Here is a 16,007-nt window from a genome sequence, read left to right as displayed (position 1 = left end):
ATTGATTAATTGTTACAGTTTTTACGAGTTTATAACTATATCCACTCGTAATTATTTGTTACATCTGGTCGTGCAATAGTCGCGCAATCGCAGCAGTTCGTGCAGTTCTGTTTGACATGGCGGGCGTCATAGTGCGCAATTTTCACATCCCGAAGAGACAATTAGGTACTCAAAGCTTTTATTTGTATTCCGAAATGTAAATTATTTAAAGTCTATTTATTTATTATATTTGATCTATTGAGAATTATTTCTGTCAAATCCTCCACCGTGCGTGAAGACAAACCTAAATTGTTGCAAGTTACATAACCTTTTGCCAATTATTGCAGGTCTCCTCGGGCAGGCTGTAAATAATCAACAATCAAGGAACTATGCAGATGCTCCACCCGAAGCAAAAGTGAGTACTTTTATACATTATACTTGTATTAAGTGTATGTCAGCTGTTCTGCTATATTGATACCTATTCGTATGTACAAAACAAAATAATTCAAGTTCAAATTGCTAAGTTATTCTATCACAATTATTATATGCTATATTTATTGAGTATTATATTTAAATTATTTACATGTTTATAATTCTTCAATAATTTATAAATATTTAAAAATGTTTGTCTCAGAAATGTGGTCCACTCAAAGATGAAGATCGTATTTTCACAAATTTGTATGGGCGTCATGATTGGAGGTTGAAAGGGGCTATGAAACGAGGAGATTGGTATAAGACAAAGGAAATAGTGGAAAAAGGTGCAGACTGGATCATTAATGAAATTAAAGTATCTGGTCTTCGTGGCAGAGGAGGAGCTGGTTTCCCATCTGGAATGAAATGGTCTTTCATGAATAAACCTTCTGATGGTAGACCAAAGTATCTTGTTATTAATGGAGATGAGGGAGAGCCAGGAACATGTAAAGATCGTGAAATTCTGCGCCATGACCCACACAAACTAATCGAGGGCTGTCTTATTGCTGGAAAAGCTATGGGAGCTTGTGCAGCATACATCTACATTCGTGGAGAGTTTTATAATGAAGCATCTAATACTCAAGTTGCCATTGCAGAGGCTTATCAAGCTGGCTTACTTGGAAAGAATGCTTGTGGTTCAGGCTATGACTTTGACATATTTGTACAAAGAGGAGCTGGTGCTTATATCTGTGGTGAAGAAACTGCTTTAATTGAATCAATTGAAGGCAAACAGGGAAAGCCAAGACTAAAACCACCTTTCCCAGCGGATGTTGGTCTTTTTGGTTGTCCCACAACTGTAACTAATGTCGAAACTGTTGCTGTAGCTCCAGTAAGCTTGATTTTGAGTGTTTGAAAAATATTATTTTATGTAAATTAAAAAAATATTTGTATTTTAGACAATTTGTCGTAGAGGAGGTAGTTGGTTTGCATCCCTTGGCAGACCTCGAAATAGCGGAACCAAGCTCTACAACATTTCAGGCCATGTTAACAATCCATGCACAGTGGAAGAGGAGATGTCAATACCTTTAAAAGAGTTGATAGAAAGGCATGCTGGTGGTGTGATAGGAGGCTGGGATAATCTATTGGGAATCATTCCTGGTGGTTCATCTACACCCGTCATTCCAAAACAGTAAGGCGTTGAATTTAAATAATAAAAATTAAAACATAATATTTACAAGAGCTTTCTTTTATTTTTTTTAGTATTTGCGATACTGTTCTTATGGATTACGACGACTTGGTTCGAGTTCAAAGTTCTTTTGGAACAGCAGCTGTCATTGTTATGAACAAACAAACCGACATCATTAAAGCTATTACACGTCTCATTAGTTTTTACAAGCATGAATCCTGTGGTCAATGCACTCCTTGCCGAGAGGGTATTTCTTGGATGTACAAAATAATGCAGAGGTAAAAGATTTGGCCTTATTTTATTTTTATTTATTTATCAGAGTAATATTCAAAAATTAAATAATTGTAATAAATATACATATACATTACAAAAAATGTGTGATTCAGCAAAGAAAATAGTTACTTGTCCGGTGATCTGGATTATTTTAAACTTAAAACTAAAACAAAAATCGTAATAATTAAACCTTGTTCAGTGTTACCTGTACAGTAGTAGTTTGCACTACTATATCAAGCAAGCAACTAGTTATTATGCTGTTATAATCTTTTTCACCAGAATCTGATTAGTATTTGTCTAGCTATAGTATAATCTCTGTGGTCGCTTTCTTATTGCTTGAATAAATGATCTTTTCTATGTCGTTAAGTCTTGCTAAATAACTAAGTTCAACTGCACATGCTATTCTTTAGTGTGGGAAAATTGTTTGGTGTTGTAAAATTGAGTTACATTTGTAAGAAGATGTCAAAACTATGACATCATTAGGTCTTTGTATTTTGTTGGTAATTTTAGTGGGTATACCAAGTTTTTCAAAATTTGTATTCCCTTTGTGCCTCTATCAAAATAGAGTAATGCTTTGTTATTTCCTAAATAGATTATGTTCTCGTAGGTCATCCCAATGCAGTTTGGATGCTGTTTAGGTTTCTCAATAGCAGACTCTTTTAGTCACTTTTATTTTGGTATTGTTTTTTTTAGTTATTTTGTCTATTGTGTTGCAAACAGTTTCGATAGACTTTTTGATATTACGAACGTTATTTAGCGCGCCTTGAGCTCTATATTGCTTTTTTTCCGTTGTCTATTATCTGTTAGTGGTATGGTAATATTCTGTTATCGTACAATCATAACTTTAGTCAATAGTAGTAGTTTTCCAAGACCTCAGTGTTATATCTAATACTATTAGTAATATATTACAACGTCGAATGTTATCTTGTTTCCTTGAATATCCGTGAACATTCTTCAAATTTAATATTCTAATAATTAGTTTCCGTTTCTCGCAAAGCTCTTACTTTACAAATGAAAAAAAAAAAAATAAATAAAAATGTATTTATCTACATTTTATTCTATTAAATTTTTCTCTTTTCGAATTACATTTTAAAATGACGCTATTAATTTCACAAACGGTAATCAAATTATTCCTGCTTAATTTGAAATGACGATTTCTTATATACTTAAAACAATTTATTAACGATATATGTCCATTTTTGCAATATATTATCTATATTAATTATTCATAAATTACATTTATTGTTGCAATATAAATTTCACACTCCTAGATATCTAATACAAATGTGTTCATGTATATGAAAATTTAAATTTTTTAAATAGGAAAAATAGGAAAAAATAGGAAAAAACAAGAATAGAAATAGAAAAAAATACAAAAATATGTGTTCAAATTTATAAAAGTTTTGTTCTAAATCAGAATCTACAAAATTTGTTTTTTTTTTACAATTTTTTCTCTTTAACATTTTTGTGGTAAGATTCTTGTTTTTTCTTAATATTGTTTTACATATTAATTTTGAGTGAAATCTATTGTGATATTTCACAATTTTCATATGCACATATATGAACAAATTCTCAAAACTTATGAAATTTGTTGTTAAAAAAGAATATTAAAAAAGAAAAGAAAGATTTTTATTTTATTTATTTTTTAAAGCTGTGATTTGAATAGCAGTAACAAATATGAGCTTATGTTTTTTTAAAAACCTTCTTGTAAAACAGTATAAAAAATCTGAATTTAAAATAGTCATTTCTAGTAGGTTAAGATTGTAGGATATTGAAATGAAAATGTATGAATCATTTTTAACAACTATTGAACTTTATTTATTTTTCAAATTTTATAAATAATATAACAAATTATTATTAAAAATACAGTATTTACAAATACTCTAATACAAAATGTGAATATTTTTAACTAAGTACTTTTTTTGGTAGCTCTTTTCTCTGTTTTTGTTACCTTTTTCAATTTTGCATAGACTCGATTCCATTTAATTGGTTTGAGTGGAAAATGATTACATGAAAGCTTGATGAATATTTTCTTTTTCTCTTCTTCACCGACGTTATCCATTGTAAAACTAAATTGTAAAAAATAAAATTTCCACGACATTGAATTTTCCGCGCGATGTTTTTAGTGTTTATTTACATATTTCAATACACGTACAATTTAATCTATCTGTTTTGAAATAAAAATGTGAGGTATACGCATCAGTGCAAACATATGGAAATTATTATATTGATATTAGATTATTATAATTTTTCTAATTGTGTTCAACTAGTCGACGCCATGAATATGCAACTTAAGCACCGTTCAAAACGTAAATAAAAAGAATAAATATAAATAGGCTTTGAGTTCTAAATCAATCGGAAAGGTATTTTTGTTGTGCCAATAAAAAGCGTCTTTTTTTAATATGAGGGACTCATTGACTATACTGATTATAAAAGTCTGTTACTCAGAGTATTTGCAAGGTACAGAAATGAAAAAATTGCATTAGATTGATCTTCTAGAGTAGAATACGTTCTATTCATTTATATATAAATTCTTATATAACTTTTTTTTGTAAAAAAATTAAATTTATGAAGTTTTTGATTTTCTATAAAGTGAGTAATACTTCTATTAGTATTTTTTTTGTGATCAAAAGACATTCTTGAAACTTATTTATTTTAATAATATGTGTTAAAAGGTACCCTTTAACAAATTTTGAAGTAATTTATCTAAGCCTTTTTTTTGCAATGATAAGAAATAAATGTCTATAGCGAATTACAACTTAAATTTTTGAAAAAATTAGATATTTTCAATTTATAGTTTCATAACTATAATAGATGATCCCAAATAAACTAGCGGAGATTATTGTTCATTATTTTTCTTACAAAAACAAATGTTCCAATTTTGATTCGCCCTTATTATTATTATATATAGCACGATTATCATGGAGTAACTAGAATTTTAAGTGTTTTGAGGATTTGCTCATATCTAACCATTTTGTCTGGAAAATGTGTATCCCGATGGACTTCCAATGTAGAATATGAATTTCCGTTGAATTTTTTATCTAATAATTTTATAAATTATTTACAATTGAATGTACCTTCAATAGCTTATCGTATTACTATATCGTATTAGTTTAACTAATTTAAATGAATTTTCGACAAACTTTTTTTTAATATTTTGAATTTTAGATTTGTTCAAGGTAACGCAGAAGTGCAGGAAATTGACATGCTGTGGGAACTAACTAAACAAATAGAATTACACACAATCTGTGCCCTTGCTGATGGTGCGGCATGGCCAGTCCAAGGGCTCATCAGACATTTTAGACCAGAAATTGAAGCCAGGATTAAAAATTTCAAAGGTGGACGAGCAGCAGTTTCTCAGTAATTAGGAAACATAAATATTATTTCTTCAAAGAATGAAGTTGTTTATTTATTTTCACTTGTATATATAGTTCTGTTAAAATTGTTTTAGAGTATATTGATCCTGTACCACTTTTCAATTCTCGATCTTATTTTCAAGGATATTGTTTTCGAATCATTTGTTAAAATCTGTACGATTGTTTACGAGATTTCTTTAGAATCATTTTACATACATAGTTCTCAACTAGTAAACGTTTGTTTCACAAAAATATTATATTATATTTTTTCTTTTCAAAAGCTACCGACGTATTAAAAAATTGAAAAATATCAATTTATGTATTGCTTTGTACAAAATTGAAGTTCATCAGCAGATAAAATAAAAAAATCTATAAATCTTATTTCTTAAGAAATGTTCAGAAATAACTAGATCATGTTAAATTCCTGTAAGTAAGAGAGATGGATTTTCGATATAACGCTTCCAAAAATTGGAGAATTTAGCCATAGTCACACCGTCGACAACTCTGTGATCTGCTGCCCAACTAACTGACAATATATTTGTGGCAATAACGTTATCGTGCTCGTCGAATCTTGGCAACTTCTGAATTTTGCCGACGGCTCCTATTACGATTTGGGGCGATAATATGACTGGTTTTGTGTAGGTACCGCCGACCTGAAATGAAACGACGAATAGTTTGATTGGCGAAATAGCGCGCAAGTGAAATCCAGAAACATCGAGACTCACAATTCCAATGTTGGATATCGAAAAGGTACCGGCTGTGAGATCAGCGAGAGGAATGGAGGCATTGCGGCCAAGAGCTTGCAATCTATTGAGCTCTCTGGCAATATCGACAACACTGAGCTGTTGGACGTTCTTGATGTTTGGCACAACCAATCCCCCTGGAGTATCCATGGCAAGGGAAATATTGTGCTCTTTCCTGACGTCCAGCGACTCGGTTTCCTCGTTGACCCAGGCGTTTAGCTCGGGATATTCGAGTAGAGCTCGAGATATGGCTTTGATGAAGAATGGCATGTAAGATAAACCGAGCGATTGGCGTTGGAAGGCTTCCTTGACTTCGGTCCGTAGTGCGACTAGTTTGGAGACATCGCATTCGTCGCTGTACACAAAGTGCGGGATCGTCTGTAAAGAAAGCGCGGCGAATCTGCTGAAACTTGTAGTAAGCTGCGCGAAGCCGCTGAATTAATCGACTGACCAGAGACTGGGTCATGGACTTCCACATGTGCTTGGCGTATTTCTTCTGAGAGGTCGGCTGGAGATTTGGAAGTGGCGGCGGCGGTGACTGCTGCTGCTGCTGCTGCTGATGTCGCGAGGCAGGGCTGTTGGCCAGATAGGCGAGGATGTCCTCCTTGAGGACGCGCCCGTCCCTGCCCGTGGCCGGTACTTGTCCGAGATCGACGTCGTTCTCTTTGGCGATCTTGCGGACTGCGGGAGTGGTAAGCACCTTGCTGTCGGTCGACGTAGCCGGCGACTCGAGCTTGGGCGTCGTCGGCGCGGCAACTGGCTCCTCGGACGGCTCCTCGGACGGCTCCTCGGACGGCTCCTCGGACGAACCTTCGAGCTCGATGTCGACCAGAGCATCCCCCACGAGGCAAGACTCGTCGAGTTTGTAGTGGAGGGCCTTGACGATGCCGTCGTAGCGGCTGGTTATCGTCACAGAAGCCTTATCGCTCTGTACTTCGCAGATGTTGTCGAACTGCGACACTCGGTCACCGGGCTTCACAAACCTGCGCCCATTCGATAGGATGATTGATCGATCGGCGCTAATCGCCAGTGCAGCGATGCCTGCTGGGAGGGCTTAATTAATCGATCGCGAGCAGGCGCCACGGAGAACGAGGCAGCCGGGCAGCCGTGAGCTTGCGGCTATTTTTGAACAAGTCGGTTTGGAGAGAGGGTTGAGCCAGAGGGGGAGCCTCACCATTCCTTGACGGTGACTTCGCGTATCCCCTCGCCGATATCCGCAAGTTTGTATGCCACGAGCCTCCCTTGCCGGAATGACGTCAGCGAGATGAAACGGCCTCTGCTTACGGAAACGACGCCGCCGCCAACGCCTCCAACGCCGCCAACGCCGCCAACGCCGTCAACGCCGCCAACGCCGCAACTGCCGGCCTGACACACAAGCACACGCGCGCACATCATCCAACGGTTGCTATACGACAGCTTATAGGCCTCGCGCATATCCTGCAAGGGCTCTGGCGCACGGCTGGCGTTCTGTTTTTCGAGCCCATCCGCGGGTCCCGATGCCGATAGCTTGGCGCTGCCGAGAGAGCCAGTTAGCTGCGCCGAACTAGCGGCGAGAACAAACCTACGTACAAAGGGCAGAAGTGCGTGCCAAGGGCGTTTTTGCGCTCACCTGATAGTCGTCTCGCGTCCAAGTTTGACAGGCGGTCGTGGACTAACGAACCAAGTCCGCGGACGATAAAATTCTTCGCTATATATATTGTTCGATCGACGCAACAGACCGACGTCCACGTCGAGCTGACAACTTGTTTTTTAAGACGTTGGCCGTTTGCAGATTTGACCTGTACGAGTGCCAGTGCAATGGTGCACGTAGGGAAAGCGGTATCGAGTAAGGTCGATAAGATGATGTTACGAAAGGAAGAGTCATCGTCGAACGAGCCTCGTACAAATGGTTATCCGAAAATTTGACTTGCAGAGTCGCGCGTGGGGATTGGAGTGAAAGGCGCGGAGGCGCGCGTTGCCACGCATGACTTTGCTCAATCTGGCGAGTTTCGAAGGACAAGTGGACAAGCGTCGATTGGCAGAGCGCGGACGACGCGCAGCTGTGACCGCTGACCGAAAGTAAAGCCGAGAGCAAAGCAGCGGAGGAAGCAGGAAAACGAGCTGTGGCAGGCAAATCGAGAGGAAAAAACGCGGTTAGCAGCGGTAGCAAGCCGAACGGCAGTGGTCGGCAAGTCGCGAGAGATAAAGTGTAGCGAGAGCATACCAAGCGTGCGAGCGAGGCCGCTAAGCGTCGTGCAAGTGCCATCGGAGCGAGGAGAGGCGCGAGCGGGATTCCGCTTGCTGATCCAATGTCAAACTGCTGTGGGATCGAGAGGCGCCGGTTGCTCGTCCAAATAACGCCTGGCTTGTTTATTCGCGAGCGCGCGCACGGCTTATCGGGACACGTATGCTCGTAGCGAGTCGCGAGTCGCGCGCCTATTGCGTAACGCGAGTCAACGGATCCGGGCTCCGGCTGATAATGTGCGTCGCGTGAGAGAGGGAACCGCGCGAGCGATCGACCGACCGATCGACCGACCGATCGACTGTAACTTGTCTTGCGCCGCTCGAGCGAGGACCGAGCCAAGCGCCTCGCGGACGGCAAAAGAGCTTTGCCGCCCGACCGCGAGCAGCTATGCACACGGGGCGCGCGTCGCTTTGCCGGGAGCCGATTAATCGTCTAACGAGGGGACGAAGACAACAGGAGCTGTAGCTCGATGCGCTGGCGGCGGCCGGCTCGTCAAATCCAATATGCGCAGCTCCCCTTTTTAAGCCCCACTAACCAACTATAATCTCGTTTCGCTTGCGCAATTCACGTGCGACGATGAGATGGAGACTTTATCGATCGACCTGCACAACGTGGCCACGCATTACTCCTTGGTTCGCGGAGCTCTTTCAAAGCTGGCCGGCAGAGAGAGAGAGAGAGAGAGAGAGAGAGAGAGAGAGAGAGAGAGAGAGAGAGAGAGAGAGAGAGAGAGAGAGAGAGAGAGAGAGAGAGAGAGAGAGAGAGAGAGAGAGAGAAAGAGCGAGCTGCCTCGATCCCGTTGGCAATTGACCGGCCGTGCGCACGCCGTCTTAATGTTTTAATTTGACAGCACGCGGATAAACTATAACCAGCTGTATGAGCTTCGGCAATCGCTCGACGGCGTTATCTAGCTCGCGCATCGACGTCATGTATATGTAGAGAAGAAGGGCAATATCACGTACTGACGGCATTAGTCGAGCCTGACGTCATTATTTTACTATCGATCCAGCTAGCGACCTCCTACAAACTCGATTACTAAAAATAATGCGCATTCGAGACGCGCGTCCACATTTCATCCAAGCAGTCCGACGCATATCTCCGTTTTGGCAACAGAGTAGCGCGAACGTCAAGCGACAACAGCCGCGTCGGTTGGCGCCGCGCGCGGAGTCGATGATCCCCATCCTCGCCGTCTGCGCGTCCTCTCGTGCCTCGGGCGCACTCGCGCTGGCTTTGCCGTTCGAAAATAGTTGTATCGATCGCGACGGACAAGTGCTTTACGAGGGAGAGCGAAAAGACGACGACGCATCGCTGTCTCGAACACCAGAGAAAGAAAGACAGCTGTTAGCGCCCCGCAAGCTCTGCTGCTATTTCCATCGTCAGCCCGTCGCCGCGCCGAGCCGAGACGCATTGTCCGAGAAATCAGGATTCGCCCAAGTTCCACCGCGAACGGGCGAGCGACTCAGCGGAACGAAAATACATCGGCGGAACGATTGGACGCGATGACCCGATAAGCGCTTCGGACGCGAGAGCTCAATTGCCGTCTCGACAGAAGCACAATCGTCGAGCGATCGACGGCTCGCAGTCGAGGCAGGCAGAGCGCGCTTTGCACGAGCGCGCTGGATGGGATCAGGGATGGGAACGTCGGTCGGGGTTGGAGAGGAAGCCGCGGGCGCGAATAATCGAGCGATGGCGAGAAGGTGGGGCGCAAGGGGCCGGAGGCGATACGCGAAGCGGCTGGACAGCTGCACCCGCGGCTTCGCCAAGGACCCGTAGGATGGGTCTGTAGCCTTACTCCGCAGTGCCGATCTGGCCCGGGCGAACCCATCGCCGACCGCAAACGGTCTCGCGCCCTAGCGCGCCTTCTCCCGCGAGACTGTGAAGTGCCCCGCGGCTCGAGTCCGAGTGTTGCCGCTTTGCACCCGTCCGCCGGACACTCGACATACCCGTGCCTACATTCATTGTACCCAGCTGTGTTTGCTGACCATGGTTCTATTTTCGCATATAATTGCACGCTTAATTTTATATTACAATCGATGTATGCCCTTGCGGCAAACTTGCTCTATATTTAAACCGGTTCTCGCTGCACTTTCGCTAATTTAAGCAACGCGAGCCTCCAGTCTGGCCACGTTTCTTTCGAGCGCTGTGCCTCTGCCCCACCGCCTAAGCTTGTTTCGCTTGGCCTGACTCGGCTCTTCGACCATTCCTTATTTTCCAGTCACGCTCGATTGCTCGACCGCTTATTCGCTGCCTGCTGCTCGGTGCCTCTACAATCGGATCAACATCCTCCGACGTTCCATCGGTACACGATCCAACGATCGACCGATCGAGCGGCAGTTCTCGGGGGGTGTAACCGACACAAACCGAAAGAAGCGAGATCGACCAGTCGGCCGTATGATTTGCCGTATGATGGCAATGAAAGCACAGCGTTCGTCTCGTTCGAACATTCGACGACGGTGAGCTCTCGGCTGGTGCATTGCCAGCGCAAATCGCGCGAACGGGTGCAGCGTAAATGGCCTTCGTTCGTGGGCGCCGCTATCGATGCTAAAAGCAAAGCGTGGCGCAGTCCACGCCCCGGCCTGCCCGGCCGACCTACACGTATTTACTTGTTCACGAGGGAAATCTTTCGTCGCCGTTATGGCTCATAGCCAATCGATAGCCACATTATATATTACGTCGTCGCCTAGTTCCGGTTTCGAGCTACTTAGCTGTGCGCTCGTTCTTCGCGCGCTGGTGCTCACCCTCGTCGACGAGTAGCAGTCCTAATGAGGCGTTGCTTTATCAGCGATCCCTAGATGCCGTCGTTCGCTACGGCTGCCCGCCTCGGTTGGCCCCGCCGAGCTGCCACGTACGAGCAACTTGTTGGACTCCTGCAAAGCTACCCTCGCGCGGCATTTTGCTTTCCGGACGATCGCCCAGCCGCAACTCCTGACGCGACGGCACTTGCACGCCAAGAACCTTTGGTCTTCCGAGAGCGAGATCGGAACGTTCGAGTGCGAGCATTCCGGGCAAACGTCGAAGGAGCTGGCATCCGCTCGAATCTGCCGGCGAGTGCGCAACAAAGCAAGGAGCCAAACACGTCCGCGCGCTCACGGTCGCGGGTTGCCGCTGTGTGCCTGCAGCGGGGGCTACGGCCAGCGAGATGCGCCGAAGGAAGGAAGGCAGGCAGGAAGGCAGGCAGGAAGGGGAAGGGGCGGCGGCGGCGGCGGCGGCGCGCGTCGGATGAACGGGCGGGATCGATCGATCGAGTCGGCGGCGAGCTGCGTAGGCTCGGTCTACGTCAGTCCAAGGAGAAGTGCTTTCGACTCGGGATCGATCGGCAGCGAGTCCCCGGCCATCCCTGGGGGCCTGCTCCTCGCTCGCTCGCGCTGCCCGGTTCATTCAGCGGCGGCGGCGGCGGCGGCGGCGGCAGCGGCGGCGCGCGAGCCCCGGCCCGACTCGTCGTGCCGCCTCCATTCATCCTGGCGCGACCGGCGCCGGCGCACACTCGCCGCGCACCAGCAGCTCCACCTGTCAGCCGCGTCTTTCTCCCCGCGCCAGCCCCGGCGCGTCCATTAGCCATGCGGGCTTCGACTTTCATCTGGTCCGCAAAGCGCGCTTTGTGCGCCCGCTGCTTTCTCGGCCGCGTTATCGGGGTGCGCAGGTCGTTGCATCGCGGTTGGCCCGCGGGCGCGCCGCAAGCCCCTCTCGGCCCCTCTGGCTTCTGCGTCACGCTCGACGCACGCGTCCACCGTCCTCGCGCGCGCACCCACCCACGGCTAGGCGGCTGAAAAGCCCTCCGAAATTAGGCCCCCGACTATTTTCAACGCTCTCCGCACTCTGACTATTCAATAGCGCGTCGCCGCTCGTACGGTCATTTGCACGATTCACCGGCAGCCGCGACGTTGCGAAGGCTACTGTTATTTATTAATAAGCCAACTTTCAGCCTCGTGCATAAAACATCCCACCTCCGTCTTAATTTAATTCGTGTCTACTTGACCGAATGTTACGCGCATACCGGCACAGCTTATAGACTTTTGCTTTTTACTGCTTCATTATTGATCAACTTGTTTGCACGTGCGTGCAGACGCTTTCACGCACAATTCATGTATGAGCCACGCACCACCTACATCTATGTCTCGTGGAGCCTCCGACGCTTTTTCATACTCCTACTCGGCCAAAAGAAAACCACCTGAATATTCCGTCGTAGCAATTGTCTTTCTATGTAGCCTTGCGAGGGCGGCTAGATTTTTCGGATCGACGAATCAATTAAGCGCGAGCTCGAGAGGTTATTGTCTTGGAAAATATTTTGGTCGTACAGCTACAGGATTTCCTTGTCGGTTGTTGAACAAACTTAGTTATGGCTGGTCCGTTCGCAAAATATTGTCCCCGGAGAGTAGAAAATCGAAGCACCATTGTTTGCCTTTTCTTTCGGTTTTTCTGTATAGCCCGAGACAGCACCCATCGCTCGGGACACTGTCCGCACACGAGCGGGAAGTGCTAGCGCAACCCTGTACGAGAACAAAGAGAAAGCTGCCGGTGTTGTGGATTTGTGGATCTGTCTTCGTTGATTGTTAGAAATGTGCGATGTTGCACTTTTTAGTTTATCCATCGTTGACCATTAGATCTTGTGAAATATTTAAAATCAAAATTAATAATTAATGCAATGTTGCTCATTTAAAAAAATATTGTTGCATAGGATTAATTAATTTTAAGCAAACGTAAGATTGGCCATTACTGGTTTCGGAAAACATGCTGACTTGTTGTCACTTGCTGGTGAAAAACTAATCGACAATAAAACCGACAAAACCGTGCCAATGAGTGACTAGCTGTCCCGCGCAAGGGTCCCAAAAGTTGAAAGAGGGATAATTGCAGCCTCTGGATATAGAGTTGCCGACGCAGCTAGCCCAAATAGCAAAGTTGGCAAGTAGAGAGTCTCGTGGTGTGAATTGTTGCGGGGCAGCTCACAGTAAAGTGAGGGATCAGTTATAAACGAGCGGCCGTTCGAGGTAAGTAAAAGGTAACATTTTTACGAAAATTAATTCAATTGATTCAACTCGACACTCTTGCTCTCTTTGTGGAATTGAGGTCTCTCTATTACTCGTATACGTGGTATAGCTGTAGTTAGAAAAAGCAGCTCGTTACGCGTTGACGCAGAAAGATACTCTTTTCCGTAAGCTTACGTATGCGAATGTCGACGGTTCATCTCGTAGACATTTTTTCAGAAAATCAACTTAATTATAAAAGGAAGCGCGCGAACGTTCGCCGGGTATAATCGAATCCATCATATCCGAGATGTCAACACTCTTCTACATAAGTTCTTAGTAGCTCGTTGCACCGCTATACACTTGCTGATAATGCTAACTTATATATCGCGTCGATAACAGTACCCATTGTCGTTGTTGTTGTTTGTTACGAAGTGCTCGGCTCGAATCAATTCAATCTCTAGTCTGCTGTTGACGACACTTGTTCATTCCTATGATTGTAAGTAAATGATTGGCAAGTTATATGCTATCGGCCTATTAATAAAATCTTCACTGGCACTTAAAATACGAGCAAATCCAATTATACACGCAACTTGCGTAGTTTTATCGAACGCTGAGCATATCCAATCAGGAATCTTCTGTTGTTGTTTGCTTCATCTCTAACCGTGAGTAGATCGATGATGAAATACCCGCATACTCGAAATACCCGAATAAAAAAATATCGATAGGTTGTTTTTATAGCGTTTATAAACGTTGCTACGGTGTTCCGGTTGGCACCTTATGCGCGTCTGTTCTATTTTTTTTTCCCATAGTATCGCCACAACATCGCCACAATATCGCACTCTACTATAAATTAGATATTGATTTGAGCGCTTTCCTGAGCTGCCTGCACTGCCTGCAGCGCTAATAGTATCAAGAGGGATTTGTTCTCTCGCAGCTCCGACACGACGCTGTGCAATCGCAATCGCATGTGGCCATGTTACGTAATGGGATTCCACTTGAAAATCGACCGATGGGCCCGCTAGTTCGAAGCCTGTCCGCTCATACGTGCGACGGATGACGTCGATAGCGAGTACGAGTGACTCGACGAGAGCCGGGAAGGAAGCAACGCTCAGGAGTGCTCGCGGCTGACAAAACAGCGGAGTGAGTTGCGTCGATAGGCAGCGCGAGGTGCAAGTGGGGAGGCGGTTTCGCGAGTAAACGCGCGCGCGTATTTGTTGTTGATAGTCGGTGGAGAGAGGGAGGCGAGCGGCAGCGGACAGGGTCGCGGAGAGAGAGAGCGCGCGCGAGCGAGTGCGGCCGCGGCGGGGAGGGGAGGGCGACGCGCGTGGGAGCGAGCTTCTGGCGAGGACGCGGGCAAGGCGGCTTCCTGCGCCAGTCCGGCTGCGGCCCGCAGCGCCGGATGAATGGTGGCCGCGCGGCGGGCAGCCGGGCGTCGTCGCGGCAGGGAGGACGAGCCCGGCGGCGGCGCCCGACTGCTGCGTGGCCGCGACGAGCCGACGTCAGAGCGCGACGTGGCTGCAAGCTGCTGCCGCCGCCGCCGCCGCCGTCCGCCGCCTCCCTCCTGCCGCCGCTCCTCGCTCTCCACCCACAGCCGTGCGTGCCGTCCGTGAGCGGCCGACCTACCCTCTCCTTGTCGCGGCGGCGCGCCGCCGCCGCCAGCAGCAGCGCCGCCACCTCCGCCTCCACCTCCACTTTCAGCAGCAGCAGCAGCAGCAGCAGCAGCAGCAGCAGCACTATTAGCGCTGGCGCTGCTGGCTAACGGCACAGCCGCCGTCGACGTCGACGTCGTCGCGTGCCAGCAGCTGCCATCCGTTCGCTCGCTCGCGACCGGCGCACAGTTCGTCGTTGGCTGTGAGCGAGCTTCGTCGCTCGGCCCGTGTTCCGTGGCGCCCACGTACACGGACGGCATTGAAACGACGCAAGTGCCTCGCGGTGGTGTCGGCTCTGCGACAGCAGCACAGCAGCAGCAACAGCAGTAGCCGCGAGGGCGGCCACGCCAGCGAGAGCCGAGCGCGCAACGGCCACGTCACGGGCACGATAACGAGAGTGCCAGTGCGGCTGGCCAACTGCTCGAGGCTCGCGCCCTGAAGCGGAGCGCCGCGGCCGAGTGCTAGGCTGAGTCGCGGGATCAAGGAGGAAGAGGGAGAGCGGGAGGCCCAGCTTGCCAGCGAGAGAGAGCGAGAGTGAACGGGAGAGCGAGAGAGAGAGAGAGAGCGAGAGAGAGAAAGTGCGTGCGAGAACTGACGTCAGTAGCGAAGTCGCCGTCGACGAGGAGGATGCTCAACAGACGACCACGAGCGACGACTGCCACGGCGCCGACGAGGACGACGAGGACGACGAGGACGAGGACGACGACGAGGACGACGAGGACGACGACAACGACGACGCCGCCGACGCTTCGCCGAGGCAGCGGCTCAGAAGCAAGTATTCGCAACTAGGTTGGCCAGCGACCGACGAGCAGCAGCTCCGAAAGACACGTAGCCCGCTCGCCTCCATCGGCATCCCTCCGTGCGTCCTAGCTTGTCATCTCTGCCTCGCGACTAGCGTAGCCGCAGCAACAGCAGCAGCAACAACAGCGGCAGCAGCAGCAGCAACAGCGGCAGCAGCAGCAGCAGTCACCGCGAGTTAATGACGTTCGGCGTTCATCTCTGTCTGGCGCACTCTCGGCTCCCGAGCTCGCGTAGGCGCACCTGTTGATAGCCCGTGTACAGTGCATCTATCGAATTCCTCGCTCGGGCGGCCTCTCGCGTTTCAGCCCGTTTTTCGTTACTGGCAAATTGGCGCCCCACTGCTGCCCACCTTTGGACGAGGCGTTGCCAGAGTGTCCGCGGCGTGCTGCTGTGACTCCTATTTCTGCCTCCGCGGACGGCAACG

General features: G+C 47.0%; 2 protein-coding genes across 2 annotated transcripts; one reads left to right on the top strand and one right to left on the bottom strand.

Moving 5' to 3' along the window:
• The first annotated feature begins 4 nt into the window (after positions 1–4).
• On the top strand, positions 5–5,586 carry LOC131668331 (NADH dehydrogenase [ubiquinone] flavoprotein 1, mitochondrial). Its single transcript, XM_058942407.1, has 6 exons — positions 5–165; positions 327–394; positions 614–1,279; positions 1,347–1,579; positions 1,651–1,854; positions 5,018–5,586. Exons 1-6 carry the CDS (start codon positions 117–119, stop codon positions 5,211–5,213), a joined length of 1,416 nt encoding a protein of 471 aa, XP_058798390.1. The 5' UTR covers positions 5–116; the 3' UTR covers positions 5,214–5,586.
• A 35-nt stretch (positions 5,587–5,621) lies between these two features.
• LOC131668332 (lipoamide acyltransferase component of branched-chain alpha-keto acid dehydrogenase complex, mitochondrial) lies at positions 5,622–8,480 on the bottom strand. Its single transcript, XM_058942409.1, has 5 exons — positions 8,152–8,480; positions 7,123–7,313; positions 6,400–6,931; positions 5,931–6,326; positions 5,622–5,858 (listed from the first exon to the last, which is right to left on the bottom strand). Exons 1-5 carry the CDS (start codon positions 8,191–8,193, stop codon positions 5,622–5,624), a joined length of 1,398 nt encoding a protein of 465 aa, XP_058798392.1. The 5' UTR covers positions 8,194–8,480.
• Positions 8,481–16,007: the final 7,527 nt, after the last annotated feature.

This window comes from Phymastichus coffea, unplaced genomic scaffold, assembly GCF_024137745.1.
Source record: "Phymastichus coffea isolate CEN01 unplaced genomic scaffold, Cenicafe_Pcof_1.1 PCOF00076, whole genome shotgun sequence".
In the NCBI taxonomy this organism is placed as follows: domain Eukaryota; kingdom Metazoa; phylum Arthropoda; class Insecta; order Hymenoptera; family Eulophidae; genus Phymastichus; species Phymastichus coffea.
The sequence above is the reverse complement of the archived record's forward strand: the minus strand, read 5'-3'. Positions and strand labels throughout refer to the sequence as shown.

Excerpts from the sequence above, each read along its gene's own strand:
- LOC131668331 (XM_058942407.1), top strand. The coding sequence starts at position 117 with ATGGCGGGCGTCATAGTGCGCAATTTTCACATCCCGAAGAGACAATTA. Across the intron at positions 1,580-1,650 it reads ACACCCGTCATTCCAAAACA|TATTTGCGATACTGTTCTTA; the intron begins GTAAGGCGTTGA and ends TATTTTTTTTAG. Across the intron at positions 1,855-5,017 it reads ATGTACAAAATAATGCAGAG|ATTTGTTCAAGGTAACGCAG; the intron begins GTAAAAGATTTG and ends TTTGAATTTTAG.
- LOC131668332 (XM_058942409.1), bottom strand. The coding sequence starts at position 8,193 with ATGGCACTTGCACGACGCTTAGCGGCCTCGCTCGCACGCTTG. Across the intron at positions 6,932-7,122 it reads GAAGTCACCGTCAAGGAATG|GTTTGTGAAGCCCGGTGACC; the intron begins GTGAGGCTCCCC and ends GAATGGGCGCAG. Across the intron at positions 6,327-6,399 it reads AGTCCATGACCCAGTCTCTG|ACGATCCCGCACTTTGTGTA; the intron begins GTCAGTCGATTA and ends CTTTCTTTACAG.